Raw genomic sequence first — 23,248 nt, 5'->3', positions numbered from 1 at the left:
ATATTGTGATGTGTTACATGGTACAAAGCAGCTCAGACTGTCATGTGACTGCAGATATTTTCTTTAATTGAATGCAAAAAAAAAGTAGGGGAAGTACATAAAATAGATCACTTAGGGTTAAATATTTCCCAAACTTTCCAAAACAATACTATTTTGAGCATTATCAATTGTATTTAGAAGCTTTCTGCTAATTTTGGTCAAAATTAAACTGTGTCTTCAACCTATGGCCTCTTTTTGTGATTTTATTTATTTTTTGATTGGATTCCCAATGCCATTTAAAAATTATGTGATATAGAAAAACTGCACCTCTTCCAGGGTCTACATCCATCTCAGTGATGACCACCAGCTATGGGGCTAACTTGTGGTAGCAATGGAATTTTTCTAGCTGATGGGTTATCCTAACTTGTTAATAAGACCCCCTTTCTAAATGTGGCTGGTAGACTATTAGGAAAATAACTAAAAAGTACAAATGCAAAAAAAGATTAAAATTGATTATTTAAAACTAGGTTTCCTGTTGCCTGTTTTAAATCATGATTAAAATCAGTGATTTAAATAGCTGTGATTTAAATCTATCCACCCTGCCTAAAGGGTATCTCTCGAGCAGATGCTACCAGTTGTCCTGCCAGATTCTTTGGTAGCTTTGTGGCATGCACCAATATCCACTTTCTTTGCACCTACATATCACTTTTCATCTTCAAATACATTAACTAATTAATTAGATTGTAGTTCAAAACTGTAAACTAATTCATTAGATGATAAAATCCCAAAGATTCTGTATCCTGTACAGCGCCAAGCACATTGTTGAGCCTTACAAATAATTGCCATTAACTTATTTCACTTGTGACCTAAGGAAGAATATGAGTCTGGGTCTCCAGAAGTGAAAGGCTGGTGTATTCACTCACTGCACTAATTAGTCCACTGTGATCTAAACTACTTTTAATGGATTAATTCATGGCAAGGTTGAGTAGGAGTGACATTACAAATAATAATTTTATAGCAGTGAGCTTTGAAAGCACTGCAATGAATGGGTGGATTTTTGGTGTTGAAATATTTCTCTGAAAATTACTACTAATCTTTAATGTCTTTTCTCTAGATGGATTTTACCAGTCAAATCCTGACTTGTGTCATGCTTTTGCATTGTCCTAATTTAAGTAACTTTCCAGGCTTGTACTTTATCTAAAGTGGGATCTTAACAGTAAAGTAAGTAGAAAGAAGGAAAAGGTGCAGTTTCATTAAGCTTTAACATATCATTGGCTGTCAGGTAGACCTTGTTATGCTGTCCATCCTCATTTAACTATCCCACAAGATCTCTTAATGAAGTTAAGCCCCAAGTTCACTCCAATAATTCTGTGGCAAGAGTTTGTGCAATGTAACAATTCATCACTTGTCAGGAAGGCACTTTTAGTTTATACATTTAATAAGGGCATCCTCTAGCTTGGTTAATTAGAAGTGAACAGTTTGCATATTTACTAAATGCGGAGTGTCATTGCCACCACGGCCTATTGCCTACATGAATTATTTCTCTATCTGCAATAAACAGCTGGGTAATTATTACTGCCATAATCAGATAAATTCCCTCTGTAAGGCTTTTCTTACATGGCAATTCTTTGAACTCATCCAAAGCTGAACAAAATTTATGAACTCCAGCAGCTAGACCACTTTTTCATAGTATAGTGTCCCTGTTCCCTATTTCAAGGACATGTAGAGCATCATAAATATTGTGTAAATTAGGAGGCTAAATATGGTTACCTAAAGATTACATATTAATAAACTTGATTTTCAAAATATAATTTTCAGGTTGTAACTGATTAAATGATAGCAGTTCAGTTTTTATCTATTTGTAGATAGATGACAGGCCATCCATAGTACAGGTTAGACCAGGTTACCCAAGGAAGCCTCTGCACTTCAAATATTTCTATAACTTGAAAACTACAGACTTGTGTGAGAGAAAAGTATATAAATATTTATCAGCTGGATATTTTAGAAGCAATCATTTTAACAATTTAGGTTATTAAAATTGTTCAGAATTTTACATGCCCCTTAGTTTGGTCACTTAATTAAAAAAAGTGCTATTTGCCATTAAAAAAATTCTATGAAAATTCTTTTCAACTTGCAGTTCACTATTTAATAATCCAGTAAGCAATTTAAAGTTATGAGTTTACAGAAACATTACACAAGCATAAAAAAATGTTTCATTTCTATGTAAAAAAAAATTGTGTGCAACCAGTGGGTCAAGGAATTGAATTTGGTCCTCTGTTGGCTAGATTGTTCAACTCTGATTCATGTCAGCAAGCACTTATTCACATGTGCAGTTACTGAAATCTCTTGGAACACAGTACGTCAAAAAGGACAACCAGCTACATCCCAAGGAAATAAAGGAAAATGAAAAATGTGGACCAGAGTTTACTACTTAAGGCATAACAGCCCACGTGATACAAAATCATGTTTTTATCACAGTGTATGATACTTTGCCTGATTATTGATAGAAAATATACTTTTAGCTGATCAGATACTTCTTCATATAGGTCATGGATACAAGGCACCAAATAAGGGCTGTTCCTTAAAATACAGGTTGGGTGGTCACTTGAGGAGCAAGCTCAGGGTTAGCTAGGGACAGTGCCTTGAGTAAAGTATTATGTGGTGCCTCATTATCCAACAGGGGGATACTAGAATGATGGCATGCTCCTCCAGCTCTTTAATGCACAGGGGCTCTGCAGGCTGCCCTATTCTTTAGGACAATGAAGCTTGTGCCTCTTGGTGCTTCTGGTCTGCTTTGTGGCCTGGAGAAGAGGTAGGTATAGAGTCATGGTCTCAGCTCACTCTGCTGACTTGGGATGATAGGTGCATGCATTGTTTCCACGCCCCCAGATTCAGGGGCTGTATTTTGACTGATCTTTGTGCAAGATCAGCGAGTGTGAGGGGAACTGTCATTCTGCCCTTTTTACCCTGACATGCACTTTTGCAACAAAAAGTCACAGTCTGGCTCTTTGTGTTGACTTATAACCTGTAGGACTCCATAGCTTACTACAGCAATTCTTTGAAAAGACTTTTTATAGAAAAAATGAATAATTCTGGTTTATCACTGTCAACTGCTTTCAGATAATTAAAAATACAGCCTCCCATTATCTAAAGAGAAGAGTTACTTCTCATTAATATTCACGAGCAGAACTAAGAGAGGTCAATGTGTCATTTTTACTGGCTATGATTGTAGCACGAAACAGAAAAAAAAATTTTTTTTACTGGGGATGGACAAAAATAATTCCAGTGCCATAATTCAGGATGAGATTCATGGATTCACTGATTTTAAGGCCAGGAGGGACCATTGTGTTCATCTAGTCTGACGTCCTATATAACACAGGCTGTAGTTTTCCACCCAGTTACACCTGCATTGAGCCAAATAACTTGTATTTGACTAAAACATTTCTTCCAAAAAAGCATCCAGCCTTGATTTGAAGACATCAAGAGATGGAGACTCCATCAAGAAATGGAAAATCCATCACTTCTATTGAAACATTGTCCCTATAGTTAATCTGTTGAAAATTTGTGCCTCACGGCTGCTACTCTGAAACATTTCTAATTTGAATTAGTCTGTCTGTAACTTCCATCGATTGCTTCCTGTTATGCCTTTCTCTGCTAGACTGAAGACACATTTAGTACCTGATTTTTTTTTCCCTGGGAAGATACAGTAAAAGCTGTTTTATCCAGCATGTTGGGGGAATAGCGGGGTGCCGGTAAGTGAAAAATGCCAGTTAACTAAGAGGGAGGGAGCTTGGGTGTGGGAGGCGGTGCAGGGCTAGGGGGGTGTGGCGCGGGAGGGGGTGCAGGGCCTGGGCTCTGGGAGGGAGTTTGGGTGCAGGAGGGGGCTCAGGACAGGAGGACTTGATGGGAGAGGGCTCATAGTGCCGGATCTGGGCGGCATTCACCTTGGGCAGCTCCCCACAAGTGGCGACCTGTCCCGACTGCTCTTAGACATAGGTGCAGCAGGCAGCTCTGTGTGCTACCCCCGCTCCGAACGCTGGCTCTGCAGTGCCCGTTGGCCGAGAACCACAGCCTTTGCCTAGGAGCAGCCGGGACAGGTTGCCACTTCCGGGGAGCCACACATAGCCAGGTGGGGAGCCTCCTGGCCCCATGCCAACCAGCCTATAAACTGGACTTTCTATGAAGATTAGAAATGCCAGTTTATAGAGCTTTCTGGTTGGTACAGGGCCAGATAACACAGCTTTTACTGTATGTATATACTGTGATCAAGTCACCTCTCAGCCTTCTTTTTGGTCAACTAAAGAGGTTGAGATCTTTAAGTCTCTCATTGTAAGACATTTTTTCAGCTCTTGAATCATTTTTGTGGTTCTTTTCTTCACCCCTTCCCATTATAAACTTTCCCGTTATATGAACTTTCCTGTTTTTTCCCTCAAACACATGCAGACACTGATATCAAAGGAAGTGAGTCAGACAGTAAACTTTTCAGCCAATTTTTTTCAAAATACCCTGAAGAAGGAAAATCTGTTTTTGCCAATGACCTTTATCTGTTATAATAGCATGTTTTCTTTATAAATCATGCAAAGTTAAATACTTTAAATCATGACAAATACTATATGGTAAGAGGTATAAGGAGGCAATAGAACAACCCCATTCCTCAAGCACAGTTGTTCATGACATTTGATTAATAACACTGGCATGACTTCTAATAACTCCTACTTCCCCATTTAACAAAGCAGAATGAGAAAAGAGAAAGAAGGAGGAATTACATTTGTTGAGCTGATCCATTCTACTATGTTAAAAGAGGAAACTGATAAAAAAGAAATTATATAGGAAGGAGTATTAAGCCAATATTGAAAGCTTTTGAAAATCTCACCCTTAATATTTGCAAAACAGTAGACTTTTCAAAAGTTTTTATCTAGCCCAGATTCACCTCTCTGGCTACAAAGTTGCTGATCCCTATTCTGAGAGTGTATTTCCCCTGTAGCAGCGGTACTTGCTGCCAGTTTTAATCATATAAGAAGTCACAAACCTCCCCCACTCCTGGGCATAGAATCCTGGTTATGTAGTTCCGGACTCAGCTTCACCCAATTACTGTGGGAACGGCATTGGGTACTCAGTGAATTCCATGCTTTATAATATATCTGCCATGGTGTAGGAGACTTCTTTCCAAGATGAATAAAAATGAATCAGGCCATGTCGAAACTACAAACTTTGGCAGATACCAGTTATGCTGGCAACCACTGCAGTTAGTATATCGCTTGTGTTCCTTGGGTCGGCGTTCCACATACTCACTAGGAGTGTGTGTGTGTCCAAGCAGAGTGTGGTGCATCATGGGTAGCTATTCCAGTGTGCAACCTGCCACCATCCAACGCACTCTCTTTTGGGAAGTGTGGGCAGTGCACAGGGATGATCGGGATCCACTCTTTCTTCTAGTCATCACTGTGCAAATGCTAGTGTATGCAGTGCTTTGGGAATTTTAGCTAGGCCAGTGGGAGTTGTGATTCTCCGCACCCTTTCCCCCAGTATAGCCCTAGTTTGGACGTACTTAAAGAAGGATAACTGAACCCAGTTCACAAATGGCATAAACTATACAGGTGTAGGCATTTTTATACTGATAAAACTGCCTCCAGACTATGAGGGTTTTGCAAATTTAACTATATTGATATAGTAAAACCAGGAAATCGTTCTAGTACAGAGCAGGGCTTTGTCTGGATAGGGCTCTACAAAACTGATTTTTCACTACATTGCTCCATGGAGCCTATGCATTGCTCCAAATCAGGAGTTCACACCCACTTTGCACAGGTGGAAACACTCACACAAGACAATGGAGAATCAGGTCTAAAGTGTTTATATGACCCCTCCCCAATGAACAACAAATTTAACCATGAAAGGATTAATCATTAGAAAAAGTGTGTGTTAAATTAGTGTGATGCTGCTCTTTTATGCATGAGTTGGTATCCAATGCAAACTTAAATATGAAGATCTCTGAGGACATACTGTGTACATATCACGCAACATGAACTGTATACAACAGGTTAATTTTTTGGTTTGTATTTAGATTATAGACCAGATCCTAAACTATCATAAATTGATATTACACCAACACAATCTATTGATTTCAATGGAACTATGCTGATTTTCACCAGCTGAAGATCTAGCTATGCATTTCTTATGAACTTACACACTAGGGTCCAAATTCAGAGCCCTGGGCTTATGTGCAAGTGGCCAAGGAGAGGAGGAATTTACGCTTTCAAGTAATGGAATGGCTCTGCAGTCACTAGCCTATACAAGATCTTGAATGAGCTCACTGGGAAGGGAGGATGGGTCAGCTCACCCTATATTTATCCCCTGCAAACTGTCACTGATTGGGCTCTCTTACTCTGTGCTCTGTGCCATGCAGAATGTGTGCCCCCTCTGCTTCTCTCCTCCCTCCCACACCTTGCACCCACATGTACCTTGTATCTCACATTACACAACAGATTCACACCAATTCTTCCGGTAAAGAGCACTCTGTGGTCATGGAAGATGGGGCAGGATATGCCCTTTATGCAGGAATAGAGTGTGACTTTCATTTGTTAAACATTAATTTATTTGCAAATGATAGAATTTATAAAGCACATTTTCATGTCTGTACATTAGCTTTGTCTTTGTTCAATTATTTTCATCCTCTCTCTACTTATTAAGTAGAAACTTAAGTCATCTGATTCCTGCACTGCTGTTGTAGAGCCATATGAATCCTACAGACTCAGAAGGTAGAGCTGCCATTATTATGTTTTTGAAACAGATTGATATAAATGATAAGATGTAAAATTAGTGAGAGTTTTGAAAACTCATTGGTGGCAGGTCTCCTGGGCAAGGCCCTTTAACTGCTCAATTGTTTCTGTCCACCAAGCAGTAAAATAGGTAAATGGGCAGTAGTTTGGAAAGGAACAGGAGAGCTGAAGCCCATTGACCCCTATATTGAGCTAATAGCTTTGAGGCCCAATGACCCAGGTTCTTAAGATGGAAATACGCACAAAGACATGCTGAAAAACAGAATGAAAAGGTTAGTTTGTAAGTTATTGTAAGTGTGCAGTCTTCATTTAGTAGCTGAACAAATGTGAGTTAATCTAATATTTAAAACCCAATAAACAGTTATCTAGGCTTTTTTTATATAATAAAAAGGCCAAAGCTATCTTAAAAATCCTACATTGTTTCCTGTAACATTTTAGACTATTAAATATGGAGGAAGTTTAAAAAGTCAACATTTTAATTATTTATACTTCTTGTTTACTTAAGACCAGGTTGTGACCTCCTTATTCACATTGGTGAGCAGTTAATTACTCAGCCCTGGTCTACCCTGCAAACTTAAATTGGTATAACTACATTGCTCAGGACTATGGCAGATCCACACCCCTGAGTGACATAATTATACCAACCTGACCTCCAATATAGACAGCGCTATGTCGATGGAAGGGCTTCTCCTATCGACATAGCTACTGCCTCCCAGGGGAGTGGAGTACCTACGCAGATGGGAGAAGCCCTCCCGTCAACATAGGTAGAGTCTTCACTAAGCGCTACAGCAGTGCAGCTGTACCAGTGTTAAGAGCAGACAAGCCTTCACATAAGTGATTTCACTGACATCAACAAGATTCACTTGTCAACCTTTCAGTGAGAGCAAGGGGCGGACGAATGGGTCCCAATGTGGCCCTATCTGTATTCCTTTCAGTAAAAATCAATGGAGTCAGGTTTGCTTCATTTATGGTCAGTTTCAATATCATCTATCAATATCAATCTATCAATATCAATCCCACTAGGGCTGTCGATTAATCGCAGTTAACTCACGCAATTAACTACGATTAAAAAAAGTAATCACACTTTTAATTGCACTGTTAAACAGAATACCAATTGAAATTTATTAAATATTTTGGATGTTTTTCTATATTTTCATATATATTGTATTCTGTGTTGTAATTGAAATCAAAGTGTATATTATTTTGATTACAAATATTTGCACTGGAAAAATGATAAACAAAGAAATAGTATTTTTCAATTCACCTCATACAAGTACTGTAGTGCAGTCTTTGTTGTGAAAGTGCAGCTTACAAATGTAGATTTTTTGTTACATAACTGCACTCAAAAACAAAACGATGTAAAACTTTAGAGCTTACAAGTCCATTCAGTCCCACTTCTTGTTCAGCTAATCGCTAAGACAAACAAGTTTGTTTACATTTACATTTGCTGTCCTCTTCTTATTTACAATGTCACCAGAAAGTGAGAACAGAGATTTGCGTGGCACTTTTGTAGTTGGCATTGCAAGGTATTTACATGCCAGATATGCTAAACATTCATATGCCCCTTCATGCTTCGGCCACCATTCCAGAGGACATGCTTCCATGCTGATGACGCTCATTAAAAAAATAATGTGTTAATTAAACTTGCAACTGAACTCCTTTGGGGAGACTTGTAAGTCCCCTGCTGTTTTACCCGCATTCTGCATATATTTCATGTTATAGCAGTCTCAGATGATGACCCAGCACATGTTCTTCATTTTAAGGACACTTTCACTGCAGATTTCGCAAAATGCAAAGAAGGTACCAATGTGAGATTTCTAAAAATAGCTACAGCACTCAACCCAAGGTTTAAGAATCTGAAGCGCCTTCCAAGGACGAGGTGTGGAGCATGCTTTCAGAAGTCTTAAAAGAGCAACATTCCGATGTGGAAACTACAGAACTCAAACCACCAAAAAAGAAAATCAACCTTCTGCTGATTGCATCTGACTCAGATAATAAAATGAACATGCATCAGTCCGCACTGCTTTGGGATTGTTATCAAGCAGAACCTGTCGTCATCATGGACACATGTGCCCTGGAATGGTGGTTGAAGCATGAAGGGACATATGAATCTTTAGCACATCTGGCACATAAATATCTTGCAACACTGGCTACAACAGTGCCATGTGAACGCCAGTTCTCACTTTCAGGTGGCATTGTAAACAAGAAGCGGGCAGCGTTATCTTCTGCAAATGTAAACAAACTTGTTTGTCTGAGCGATTGGCTGAATAAGAAGTAGGAGTGAGTGGACTTGCAGACTAAAATTTTACATTGTTTTATTTTTGAATGCAATTTTTTTGTACATAATTCTACATTTTTAAGCTCAACTTTCATGATAAAGAGATTGCATTACAGTATTTGTATTAGGTGAACAGAAAAATACTGTTTCTTTTGTTTTTTACAGTGCAAATACTTGTAATCAAAAATAAATATTAAGTGAGCACTGTACACTTATTATTCTGTTGTAACGGAAATCAATATATTTGAAAATGTAAAAAACATCCAAAATATTTAAATAAATGGTATTCTATTATTGTTTAACAGTGCGATTAATCTCACGATTAATGGCAATTAATTTTTTTAATTGCTTGACAGCCCTTGTTCCCACTGATGCAGTGTTTGGGTTGCTAACAATGGAAGGGAATTTTTAATTGTTTAAAAGCAACTATTTCCATTGTTTTATTTTTTAAATCTAGAAACCATTTTGATGGGTTTTGGTTTTATATAAGTGTATGTTTAGAAAATACCCGTGAACAAAATGGTTACTTACCTTCTCATAACTTGTTCTTTGAGATGTGTTGCTCACGTCTATTCCAATTAGGTGTGTGTGCACCACGTTCATAGTCATCGGAAGGTTTTTCCCTTAGCAGCATCTATCGGGTTGGCTGTGGAGCCCCCTGGAGTGGCGCCTTCATGGTGGTGGATCTAGGTCCCTGCCGACCCACCACCTCTTCAGTTCCTTCTTGCCGACAGAGGGGAAGGCAGGTGGGTCTTGGAATGGACATAAGCAACACATCTTGAAGAACAACAATTATGAGAAGGTGAGTTACTGTTCTTGATTCTTCGAGTGCTTGCTCATGTCGATTCCAATTAGGTGACTCCTAAGCCCTAACTAGAAGGTGGGTTGGAGCTTATGGAATTACAGATAGGAGCACTGCTCTGCCGAAAACCACATCATCCCAGGTGTGCTGGGTAATAGCATAGTAAGAGGTGAAAGTGTGAACCGAGGACCACGTCACCGCTCTGCAAATCTCCTGGATCGGGACATGGGCCAGGAACGCTGCAGAGGAGGCCTCTGCTTTTGTGGCATGTGCTGTCAGTGCAGGGGCCGGTACTTTTGCAAGATCGTAGCATTCCCAGATACAGAACGTGATCCATGACAAAATTCTTTGCAATGACACCAGGAGGCCTTTCATTCTACCTGCAACTGCCAAGAACAACTGGTTCGACTTGCAGAATGGTTTCGTGCATTCAATGTAAAAGGCCAGTGCTTGTCGAACGTCCAAGGAGTGTAGCCTTTGCTCCCGACTATCCGCATGAGGCTTAAGATAAAAGACTGGGAGAAAAATGTCCTGACTGGCACAGAATTGGGAGATAACCTTTGGAAGGAAGGCTGGGTGAGGCCTAAGTTGCACCTTGTCCTTATAAAAAATGGTATAAGGAGGGTCGGAGGTTAGAGCCTTAAGATCAGACATTCTCCTTGCTGATGTTTTGGTGACCAGGAAACGACTAACCATCAGGTTGGCAAAGACTGAATGGCCAGCCGCTCCTGGGTGGAACGTCGAAATGACCACCAGGTGGACCTTGAGAGATGATACTGAGAGGACCTGCTGTTTGAAATGTAATAGGTAGTCTAAGATGAGCGGTATAGGAGCCTGCATCGGGAGAGCACAACCCTGAGAGCACCAGATTGCAAATCTTTTTCACTTGTCTAGGTAGGTAGCCCTGGTGGAGGGTTTCCTGCTGCCAAGTAGGACCTCCCTAATGGCCTCAGAGCACATTAGCTCCGTGAGGTTTAACCAAGCGGTGAGGTGAAGAGACTCGAGGTTGCGATGATGGAGATGGCCTTTGTCTTGTGTGATCGGGTCTGGAAGCAGGGGCAAAGAGATTGGGGTGTCCACTGATAGCTCCAGGAGCATGGTATACCAGTGCTGGTGGGGCCAGGTTGGTTCTATCAGTATAACCGCTGCCCCTTCCCTGCGGATCTTGAGCAGAACCTTGTGAACCAGTGGAAATGGAGGGAATGCACACAACAGGTGGTTTGTTCAAGGGAGGAGAAACATGTCCGCAAGGGAGCCCAGACTTTGATTCAGGAAGGAACAGAACCGGAGGCATTTTCTGTTTCTCTTTGTGGCAAACAGGTCAATATGGGGAACTCCCCACATTTGGAAAATGTTGTTCACCACGTCTGGGGGAATAGACCACTCGTGATTGTGAAAGGATCTGCTGAGATAATCCACCAGCTCGTTCTGAGAACCTGGGAGGAAGGATGCTTCCATGTGAATTGAATGGGCTATGCAGCAGTCCCACAGCTTGAGGACTTCCCAACATAGGGGAGAAGAATGAGCTCCACTCTGCTTGTTTATATAAAACAAGTTGTGTTGTCCATCATCACCTCCATGCATTTCCCTTGCCAGTGAGCCTGGAAGGTCTGGCATGCTAGGTGGACCACTCTCAGCTCCTGGACATTGATGTGGAGCGAGAACTCATCTTGTGACCAGAGACCTTGGGTTTGAAGGTCTCCCAGGTGAGCACCCCACCACAACTGTGACGCATCTGTAACCAGGGACAGGGAGGGCTGGAGCTTGGCAAAGGGGACTCCTGCGCATACCTTCTGTGGGTCGAGCCACCAGTGGAATGACTTCAGAACTGGCACCGGGAGGATGACCATCTTGTCCAGACCATCATGCCCTGGCCGATAGGCCAATGCTAGCCGGCCTGGAGAGGTCTGAGCCTCAGCCTTGCATGCTGTACCATGTATGTACATGCTGCTATGTGCCCAAGGAGCTTCAAGCAATTCCTTGCTGTGGTGGTGGGGTACTGCTTGAGGCTTTGTATGGTGTCTGTCATTGTCCAAAACTGAGACTCTGGCATGAATGCTCTGGCCTGGCCCGAGTCCAACATTGCTCCAATAAACTCCATCCTCCGTGTAGGGGATAGGGTTGATTTGCACTCATTGAGAAGGAGACCCAGCCTGTCGAAGGTGGATCTTACCAAGTTGACAAGGAGTTCGATTTGTATGTCCTTTTCTAAAAGGAACTTTTGGAAAAACAGGCTCACCTCAAACTGTTTCTCTAGGGCTGATCTATATAGCCTGCATCAGACCTGGGAAAGGAAGACCTCCCCTTGAATTAGCTTGGTCTGAGTCCAGAGGTGTCCTGGTAAGCTCAAGATCACCACCTGGTTCCTGAGCCCAATCCTCTAAGACAGCCTGGGTTCGGGCTGAAGTCTGGCCTCTGGGACCCTGTGAAATGGGAGGGTCCCAGAGCTCAGGCTCCAGCCCTAGCCCAAATGTCTACCTCACAATTAAACAGCCCCTTAGTCTGAGCCCTGCAAGTCCAAGTCAGCTGGCAAGGGCCAGCTGCGGGTGTCTAATTGCAGTGTAGACATACCATCAGTGCACTGCACATGACTGCAGGGTAGATTTACACCCCAGCTTGCTGCCAACTAAGTATTCATGTACGCAAGCCTCTAGACTGCTGACAGACTTCCTCAGGAATGCAAGGAGTAGTGCAAGGCTGTAATTTTGGATAGTCAAAATCTATCTTTAAGCTCTCTTTACATGCTTCAAATGCCCTGGCAAGATCCATGGCAACTTCCATTATCATGAGGAGGGCACCTTGGCTTCAGTCTGACTCTTAGTCCCAAAGGAGGTGCAGACAACAATTAAAGACGTCCACTTTGAAGACTGAGTTCTTCAGTACAAAAACAGATGATGCTCTACATTTGTTGAAAGACTCCTGGTCTTTGTTTGGTAGGAGTATACATACCATCTCCTTAAAGAAAACAGAGAAGGCCTCAGTTTTATTCCAGACAGAGATCACCACCAGCAGCTTTTTTCCAATCAAGATCATTGAAGCCTCTGAGGAAGGGGCAGCACTTTCGAAAGAGGAGACTTAGGCTTCTACATGATCTGCCTGTCAGCTGCGACAACCTCAGGGCAATCTTTCTGACATGATGCTCAAGAGTCACTCTTTAATTAGTCCACAGGATCTTTACCCTTTACTTCCCCTTGCAGGAGGGCCACGTTTTTTGGGTTTTTTTAGGAACCTCATTGCATCAGACTGCTGGGTTCCAAAAATAATCTGTCCCTATTGCCCATCTCCTTCCCCTTCCCTATTCAGCAGCCTGTCTCACGAGAGACTATTACTCAGGCGGTAGAATTACTTCTGTCTCTTGGAGCAAGAGAAGAAGTTCCACTGCAATATAGGCAGAAGGGATTTAGTCCTGAAGACAAAAAAGGGGATGGCATCTACCTCTGGACTTCAGGAGGCGCAACACTCTCATCTGCCTCATCAAGTTCAGAATGGTAATCCTTGCCTCCATAATTCCATCACTAGATGCTCAGGACTGATCTACAGTTCTCGACCTGCAGGATGCATATTTCCACATATCAATTCTCCCTGCACACAGCTAGTACCTGAGGTTCCAAGTAGGACAGGCCCACTACAAATACAACATGCTACCCTTCTGAGCTTCAGCAGCTGTAAGGGTCTTTACCAAATGTTTGGTAGTTGTGGTGGCTCACTTGAGAAAAGATGGAATAATAGTTCATCCTTAACTTGATGACTTGCTGGTTTGAGGGAAGTCACCACAACAGGTAGAGGAATCCATTAAATTGCTCCAACTTTTCATTGCACTGGGACTAACAATCAACAGAGAGGAGCCTTCCTTGGAACCCACACAGAGAATAGAATTCATAAGGGATGTGTTAGACTTCATTACAGCCAAGGTTTACCTGCCTCAACACAGATTTTAAGCCGTGAACACCTTGTCAACCAGTTGCAGAAACAACCACGCACTATGATGAGAACTTGCCTAAGTCTGCTCAGTTACAAAGCTTCCTGCATGTTTGTCATAAAGCATATCACACTTCACCTAGAGTGCACGCAGAGCTGGATGAAGTCTGCATACCTACTGAACATGCACCACGCAGAGATGTCAGTGCATGAAATCAAATGGGAGTTTGTCATTGACTTCACTGGGAACACAATTGGGCCCTAATATGCTTCTTAAAAAAAAAAAGCAAGCTGCTTTTCACTTGCAAAACACAATCTACACACAAATTAACGTGTCACACACTAAAATCCAAATACTCTCCAATCAGTGTGAATCAGCACACTCATCAAAGCCATTTCAAACCAATCTGGGATTTGGTGCTGGGACTGAATTCTTCCCAACAAACCATCAGTGGGACACAGAAGCACCAATTCAGCCCTTGCACAGCTTCTACTATGGTTCATGGGCTGCTGGCCCATGTATCCTCCTACACACAAGGGGAATTGGCCCAACCAAGTACTGCTTTGTGTACTGCTGCAGAGCATTTTTGTGTGGCATACAGGGGATGTGAATTTCCTCTCAATGATCTGGCCCCTTGTACAGGAGACCCTGGGTGGTTCCAATGCTTTTTGTACCTTGTCCACCCAGGTAAGTGGACTGGATTTGTACCACTTTGTATAATGAACTATGTACAGTGCAAAATCCCCTCAATGATTTTCAGACAAAACAATGATGCTTATCATCACCTTACAAAGGTAATTATGCACAAATACATAGTTGAAATGAACATAAAACAGTATGTGGATGGTTGGTTGATTAGAGATATAACATTGCACATTTGTATGCCAAATGAGCATATTATATAAGTCTGCACATTATTGTTCCATTAGTTAGGAAGGTTTTAGGCAGGAGAGGCCATAGGCGCAATACAAATAGAGTATCTTTCTGAGAGTCACATACAAGGCAGATAGTTTCAGAATACTGTTGGGCCACAATAACTCACCCGCAAGACAGTTTCCAAACTCCTCCATCTGTTAAGGATCTGTCCCTCCTCAAAAAGATGTCCCTATTTCTGCTTAATCAGCTGTGGCAGGCACCTTTCTTTTCCAAACATACTCAAGAATCCACTGTGCTAGTTGCATGACATCTTCTCTCAGGCATCAGTGTAGCTGGTCAAAACAGGCTGGGGCACATTTCAATATTAAGAGTACATAGTGAATGCACTGAGCGGAAATAGACTCATATAAGGCAGAGAATGGAATGGTAACTAGATGTCACATATCTAACATATAAGGTAATGTATGTCTTCTGTTATAAATATATCTGTGTACAGAGCACCATAATCTATGCTTTACATTCTTCCTCCGAGGCTAGACATGTAGGAGTGTTTAATTTTTACTGAATATTTTTGGTAAAGTCAAACCATTTTTAATACAGCAGGTCAGCTTCTGCTCTCAGATACACCAGTACAACCGCATTAAATCAATAGGTATATACTGGTGTAGCTAAGAAATTGTTGCAGTTATTGCATTTAGAGTTCCATATTCTTTGTTTGAGGGGGAAGGATGATGTATATAGTTGGGAGGGTAAAATTGATTTAGGCTGGCTTCTCTTATGCTAAGGTTACCTACTGCCTATGTTGCAGGAATTTTATGATTTGAGGGCTAAGCTATTTCAAATCACAATAACTTTGTGCTCCTTCTGGGTACTCTAGGCAAATTATACTGCATATTGATTTTCTCAAATGCCCTTTACTTTAATTAATACTATGATTTTATGGTTATCTGGTCACAAGATCACAAAATTCCTGTTAAAACGCAAACAAAATGCAATATTTTGATAAAGTTCAATAAATGTAGGTCAGTATAAATCTGTGAAATGATGCTGTTCTATGCAGCACCATTAAAATCTGTATATTGCTGAAATCATCATTTAAAGACCTTTCCAAAAGTGCCAGGAACAATATTCTATATCTATTTTTAACCTTTATACAGACAGCCGGAGCATGGTAATCCAAATCTGCATCTCATAGCCAACACCACTGCATGTTTCATAATGAAACATCAGAATAACAGTAAGTTACATTGGCACATGAACAACTTTTATTTTAAAACCTAATGTGAAATAATCAATAATGTACAAGTCAACAGCTACCTCACAGATTTGTTAGACACAATCTTATCTGAATCACGATGAAAAGTGTCTCTGAGCACATCAGCTCGTAAACATAGGCACATTTTGGATGTCATTGAAACAGTCCCCACTACAGTGGTACCAAGCAAATGTACTTTTTTCCCAAACTATCATCAATGTTCCTTTGCTTATTCAGTCTTTTGCAGATCATTTTGCACACAGCATCCACCAAAAGTGCACATATTTATTTTCTTGACATAGGAATTTCACAAAACAGCTGACCAGTTTTTGAAAAATATTCCAAAAATTAATTAATATAAAACAATTTTTGCATCTGCAGAATTCCTATTTTCTCTCACCACAGAGCTTGATGAAAACACAGACGGTTACGTTCTAGCTTGACAAAACTATTTGGCAGAGGTGCTTAATGACTTCTTTGTTTCGGTTTTCACCAAGAAGGTTGGTGGCGATTGGACGTCTAACATAATGAATGCCAGTGAAAATGAGGTAGGATCAGAGTCTATGATGGGGAAAGAACAAGTCAAAAATTACTCAGACAAGTTAGATGTCTTCAAATCACCAGAGCCTATGAAATGCATCCTACAATACTCAAGGAGCTGACTGAGGAGATATCTGAGCCATTAGCAATTATCTTTGAAAAGTTATGGAAGATGAGAGACATTCCAGAAGACTGGAAAAGGGCAAATATAGTGCCCATATATAAAAAAGGAAATAAGGATGACCCGGGGAATTACAGACCAGTCACCTTAAATTCTGTACCCAGAAAGATAATGGAGCAAATAATTAAGAAATCAGTTTGCAAACACCTAGAAGATAATGAGGTGATAAGTAACAGTCAGCATGGATTTGTCAAGAACCGATCGTGTCAAACCAACCTGATAGCTTTCTTTGACAGGGTAACAAGCCTTGTGGATAGGGGGAAGCAGAAGATGTGGTATATATTGACTTTAGTAAGGCTTTTAATACTGTCTCGCATGACCTTCTCAAACAAACTAGGGAAATACAACCTATATGGAGCTACTATAAGGTGGGTGCATAACTGGTTGGAAAATCATTCCCAGAGATTAGTTATTCACAGTCATGCTGGAAGGGCATAACAAGTGGGGTCCCCAGGGATCGGTTCTGGGACTGGTTCTGTTCAATATCATCATCAGTGATTTAGATAATGGCATAGAGAGTACACTTATAAAGTTTGCAGACGATACCAAGCTGGGAGGGGTTGCAAGTGCTTTGGAGGATAGGATTAAAATTCACAATGATCTAGACATACTGGAGAAATGGTCTGAAGTAAATAGGATGAATTTCAATATGGACGAATCCAGAGTACTCCACTTAGGAAGGAACAATCAGTTGCACACATACAAAATGGGAAATGACTGCCTAGGAAGGAGTACTGTGGAAAGGGATCTGGGGATCATAGTGAATCACAAGCTAAATATGAGTTAACAGCATAACACTGTTGCAAAAAAAGCAAACATCATTCTGGGATGTACTAGCAGGAGTGTTGTAAGCAAGACATGAGAAGTAATTCTTCCACTCTACTCTGCACTGATTAGGCCTCAACTGGAGTATCGTGTCCAGTTCTGGGCGCCACATTTCAGGAAAAGAAAACAAATTGGAGAGAGTCCAGAGAAGAGCAACAAGAAGAAAACATGACCTGTGAGGGAAGATGGAAAAAATTGGGTTTGTTTAGTCTGGAGAAGAGAAGACTGAGAGGGGACATGACAACAGTTTTCAAGTACATAAAAGGTTGTTACAAGAAGGAGGGAGAAAAATTGTTCTTCTTAACCTCTGAGGATAGGCCGAGAAACAATGGGCTTAAATTGCAACAAAGGCGGTTTAGGTTGGACATTAGGAAAAGCTTCCTAACTGTCAGAGTGGTTAAGCACTGGAATAAATTGCCTAGGGAGGTTGTCGAATCTCCATCATTGGGGATTTTTAAGAGCTGGTTAGACAAACACCTGTCAGGGATGGTCTAGATAATACTTAGTCCTGCCTTCATTGCAGGGGACTGGATTAGATGACCTCTCACAGTCCCTTCCAGTCCTATGATTCTCTGATTCTATTTGACTATATTAAATTCCCTTTCCACACATGGAGCACCCACAGGAGTCAATGGAAGTTTTGACCTGAAGCGGAGGTTATAATACTGATCACTATGAATGAAGAGGTTGGGGTTGAGGGGCGGGCTAACACAGTATATGAACTATTTACATCCTTGATTGCGTGAGGCATTCACAGAGAAAGGATTACTTATTACTACTTGTTGAAAGTACTGTTTATAAAGAAAAATAGAAACAGTTGAGAGGGAGGGCCTGATTCAAAGCCCATCAAAGTCATTGGGAGTCTTTCCATTGACATCAGTGAGTTTTGGATTTTTGTGTGTGCGCAAGCATATATGCATGTGGTTGTGGATCTCAGTGTTATTGGTAGATATACGATGTCTAAAGGTAATGTCTGTAGTATGTACTTTACATATATGCTGGTTTCATCTGTCTCTTTACATACTGGCCAACTGTCCCACTGCAGAGAGCATAGTCTCGAAGCCGAAATATTATACCGTGAATTATATAGAGTCATATTTAACGTCTTTTTCATTAATTCCTTGGGTTTGATCTCATTACCATTGATATTAATGGGACTAAGATCTAGTCTTTAAAATGTGATAGAAAGGACATGTGGGGATTTCAGGGTGTAAATCATTTTAGAATAAATCTAAATTGGTATAATTTTGCTAAGCAGTCTATACGTATAGTAGTGTTCAGACTAATACATACTTTACATTTTGTGATGACTTCAAGGACAGAGCCATCAGAGGTAACTATATATGTCAACAATATTATAATAAAGTAAAGTAATGTAAACATTACGCATACAATATTACTGAAACAGAATATGTTAGCAAAATATGTAGGCTGTTGAAAATATTTTAAAGTATATTGAAAATTATATAGTTATTTAAAAGAACTTACATTCATGAGTGGTTTCGTGTAGAACATTAATGAAGAGATGTGTGGCTATTTGTAAGGAATTGTGATGATCTTAGGATAGTACTTTCTAATAAAATTATATATTGCCTTGAACTTCATTTCAACAAATGATCTAAACTTTTTTTTTTACTTGAAAAAATTATGGTAATGAATAATTCATTCTAAATAATGTAGTAAATCCTCACTGATGACATGGAACAAATATTTTACCCTTTGTTATAATTAAATCTGTAATAAAATGCATATATATTTATTGATATCTTTCTTTGGGGATTTTCACCAGTTTTCTCTTGAACAATATAACTTCTTATTCATTGTTGGGTAAAAGTAGATAAGAATAGGAAGAAGTTATAATCATATACTTATAGGCAGTTTATCAGCTATTTACAATGGTACTCAGGCTGAATGGAAGAATCTAATGAAAAAGAACGAGATGCAGTATTAAATATGTAAAATATAGAATATGTGCACAAATATTTAAGTATAAAGTTGCCTAAAATAAAAAAGTTAACTCGATAACACATGCACTTTTTTAAAAAAATATTTATGGTTAATATAGAACAAAGAGTTTCCTTGTAAAAATACTTATTTACCCACATATAACTGCTCTGAAGTCTGTACCTTAAGGACAAAGAAAGGTCGCCAATCTCTCCAACTCCTAGTTCTTTGTCAAAAATGGACACAGTTAATGAGGTTTGTTTGGTACAGCACAAATTCTCAGACACAGATAGAGATCCTTTCAATGGAAACAAATTTGTTTGGCTTTACCAGGTTACTTAGCGATTAATAATAGCCTTGAGATGCAGGTCAGAAAGGTCATTGTACCCGCTTGCCAACACAATCTAAAATGTGCAGCTAGTCCAGGTCTGCAGGCTGCGAGGCCCCAAAATGCTATGCATAAAGTAAAAGAGGCTATTTTCCCACTTTTTTTTTCATATTAATAAGCAATTTTCAAGAGAAGGGTGGCAAAATGGGGGCCATGCTACTCTAAGTAATTCATTTATTTTGCAATTTAATCTTATGTTGGAAAAAAATTACACTGCTGCAAAAGCATAGCATGGTGATTTTTAAACGTCAGTATGTTTCATAAGTAACCTTGTATGAAATATTGTATTAGCAGCCTTTAACAGTAAACTGCAACAAAAAATATTTGCAGAGATTGAAACAGACCTATACATCTTTTCCTACCTTTAATGTATTTCCTTTTCATTCTATTTTTGTCTTGCACATTTGAAGAAAAAACATGCATGATTTACTTAACATTTTATTCATTTTACCAGGTGTTGTGGATTAATATTTTGGTAAAGAAAACTTGAAAGACTGTAGCATGAATCAAATATAAAAATGATACTATTTTAATACATATTTTCTTTAAGAATTTATTTTAACTGAGTTCATATATTTATAAGGCATTTATTACCATTTCACTTGTTTTTGTGGATTAAATTAACATTATGATAATTATAACAGCTAGCATTACAAAGCTGGAGCCCAATCATGCAAACACTGATTGAGGTAATTTGACTTGTCTGTAGGATTACTTACATCAATAAAGTTAAAGTTACATAAACATGCTTAAATATTTGCCTGATTTGATCCTTGTTCTCCAGGGGCCAAATCCTGCTCTCATTGAAGTCAATGGGAGTGTTACCGTTGACTTCTGTGGGGGAATTATCAGATCCCAGATTTCTTTTTGCTGTCTTATTTACTATCCAGACATATGAACTGTGCATTTGTCTTCACTTTTTATTTTATGTAACATATTCTGAAAAAAGGCCAGAATTTACTCACCTAATCACTGAACAAAGCTGGTGTCTTTCACACACAGGTTAATTTGAACTAGCTGTTTCTTAAGAAAAATAATAACATACATTAATCAAGCTAACCTCTTTTAACTGGGTCAAAATAATTCAATACACATGCACTGTGAACTATAACACTGAATTATGCTTAGTATAGAACATTAATTTACTCTACAAGTTTGCATAATTTGGGGCCAGACTGGTCCTTTTGCAGAAAATCCATGGGAAGAAGCCATTGATGAGAAAATCTCTGCAAGTTTTACGTTGCATAGTTTTCCTCAGATTGTTCTACTGGAAATATGGGTTTGTCGCTTCCTGCAAAGCAGACAGTGGGATCAGCCTCTTGCTACCTGTGGATCTTCCAAGAACTAATGGAGGCACAGGGACATTTGCTCAGCAGACCTTGTGATCCCTCCACACTGGCTCCAGGAACCCCTGCCTCACAACCTGTTTTCCTGGCAGTGACTTTGCTGTGGACTCCCCATGACAGTGGCTGCTCTGTACTACCCTTGTCAGAAAGGCTCCATGCTGAGGAGGGAGATGTCCAGGAAAGTTAATATTGCATGTGTCTTTCCCAAGGACTTCTCGTGTACTTAATGAGGGAAAGGTGTAGGCCCCTGGACCCCACTCACCTGCCTGCAGCCCATGTCCCAGCCCTTCTCCATGCACAGATCCTCAACCCTGCAGAGGGCTCAGTGATGCAGCAAGGAGAGGGATATCAAATAGTCAAGCTTACCCTTCCTCCTTCTAACCCTTCTGCACACGCAAGGGCAGAAGGGGTAGAGGGTCTGTCACAGGGTCATGATCTACCACTCTGTCACAAGGTACTAGCTGAAATATAAACTATCAGTTTACATGCTGATGTCCATTTGAATGAAGTTACTACATTAAAATAAATTCTATTTAATGAAACTCAAGGTAAAATGATTTTTGATAAAACAGTGCACAGAATATCTATTACTTCTGTTTTATCAAAATATTTAAATAACACCATCAACGTCTTCCTCAAAATAAAAGCTGAAGAATATAAATGAACGAATTATGAATAAATGTGGTATACTGTACAAACACATAGAATGTAGATTTAACCACTTTAATGGTACCAAATGTTAGTCACACCCATACAGAATCCATCTCCTATACTGCAGAATGTACCAAGTAGATTTTAACATTCCACTGATTTCCAACTGATTGTTAATGGATGAAGGCAGCACCTTGAATGCCATGGAGAACCAGCTGTGAAAGAGTTAAAAAAAAAAGTGTTAGCATCTTTTTTCACCTCTGGACTGTAAATAACAAAGAGTTGTTTTGATGCAGGAAAGAACTAGAGGAGTTTGCAGAGATGAAGGAGAAAGAAAAGGAGAAAAAAGACCTAGAAAGAGAAGAAAAGAAAAAGGATCACCAAGCCCGAAAGATGCATTACCTCCTCAGCACAGAGCAGGTTGGTATACCTGTCCCTGACAGCTCATGCAAACCACTTGGGCCCCCAGCTTGACAGAGATAAACTAGCAGGCTGAATGGGACATGACTTGTTGAAAAGATATCACAAAGACACTACTTTGAGTTCAATTTAGTGCTTTTCTATAGGTGAGAGCAGGTACCATGACTATTCTGTGACAGCAGCTTCACAGAGGCAGTAACAGCACTGCTGGCAGAAAGAGTCCAAGTCAGCAGTTTGATCTGCCACTGTGATAACACAACACGAAGGGCATAACCTCGCTTTAAAAACTCATTTTGACTGGCTTATTGTTGTGTGGTTGCACTTGTCAAGAACTAGCAAGTTATTAAGCTGAGGAGCAGTTTCATTTTTTCTTTTTTAATTGAGCTAATGATTGGATTGATATTGTGCTCTTCTGCTGTGTTTTAAAATACATTGTACATGTAGGGTTTCAGCTAAAGCTTTTCACAGAACTGCCTGGATCAGCACATTTACCTTGATTATTTTCACATAGGTATGCCTCTGGAATTTTGAATATTTACTGATTAATTTGTTTGCACTGCTAAAAGTTCTAGAATTTTCAAGTCTTCCTATACAGTGTGATTGGCAGGAAGTCAAATTTGTTAGTAATTAGTAGAGCTGATCTTATATGGTAAAACAGGATGTAAGAACATTTGTTCAAATTTTGAAGGGCTCTTCTATTTTGACTATATTTGTGGTCCTTGCTAGTCCCTATTTGTGAACATTAGTGCAAATGTTTTTTTTCTTTCCATGATTGTTTGGTGAATAGTTGTTCTTCACATGAATACCTGTCTTTGCATGTGAAATTTCAGGCATGAACAAAATATTTGTATTCATTATTTCCTATTTGTTGTTTGCTACTCATTGTTCGTTATTTGTTACAATAAAAATGATCAGTCATCTGATCAGGGAGCAGGAACAATACCATGTGACTCAGTGGCAGCAAATTTAGCCTTTTTCAGTGTTTATGAATCATTTATAATCCACCCATAGTTTGAAACTTGTTTGCATTAATTGTATGTCAGATTTGAAAAGTGAATACATTAGTAAAAA

The 23,248-nt window shown here is 39.8% G+C and overlaps 1 protein-coding gene across 1 annotated transcript in view; it reads left to right on the top strand.

Annotated features, from left to right (window-relative positions):
* Nucleotides 1-23,248, top strand: part of SPATA17 (spermatogenesis associated 17) — a 144,786-nt gene that overhangs the window by 44,503 nt on the left and 77,035 nt on the right. Inside the window, exon 6 of the mRNA XM_074947117.1 lies at nucleotides 22,054-22,177. Within this exon, the coding sequence (XP_074803218.1) occupies nucleotides 22,054-22,177 (124 nt within the window). The remainder of the gene's footprint in view (nucleotides 1-22,053; nucleotides 22,178-23,248) is intronic.

Source organism: Natator depressus, chromosome 3, assembly GCF_965152275.1.
Source record: "Natator depressus isolate rNatDep1 chromosome 3, rNatDep2.hap1, whole genome shotgun sequence".
NCBI lineage: Eukaryota > Metazoa > Chordata > Testudines > Cheloniidae > Natator > Natator depressus.
The sequence above is the reverse complement of the archived record's forward strand: the minus strand, read 5'-3'. Positions and strand labels throughout refer to the sequence as shown.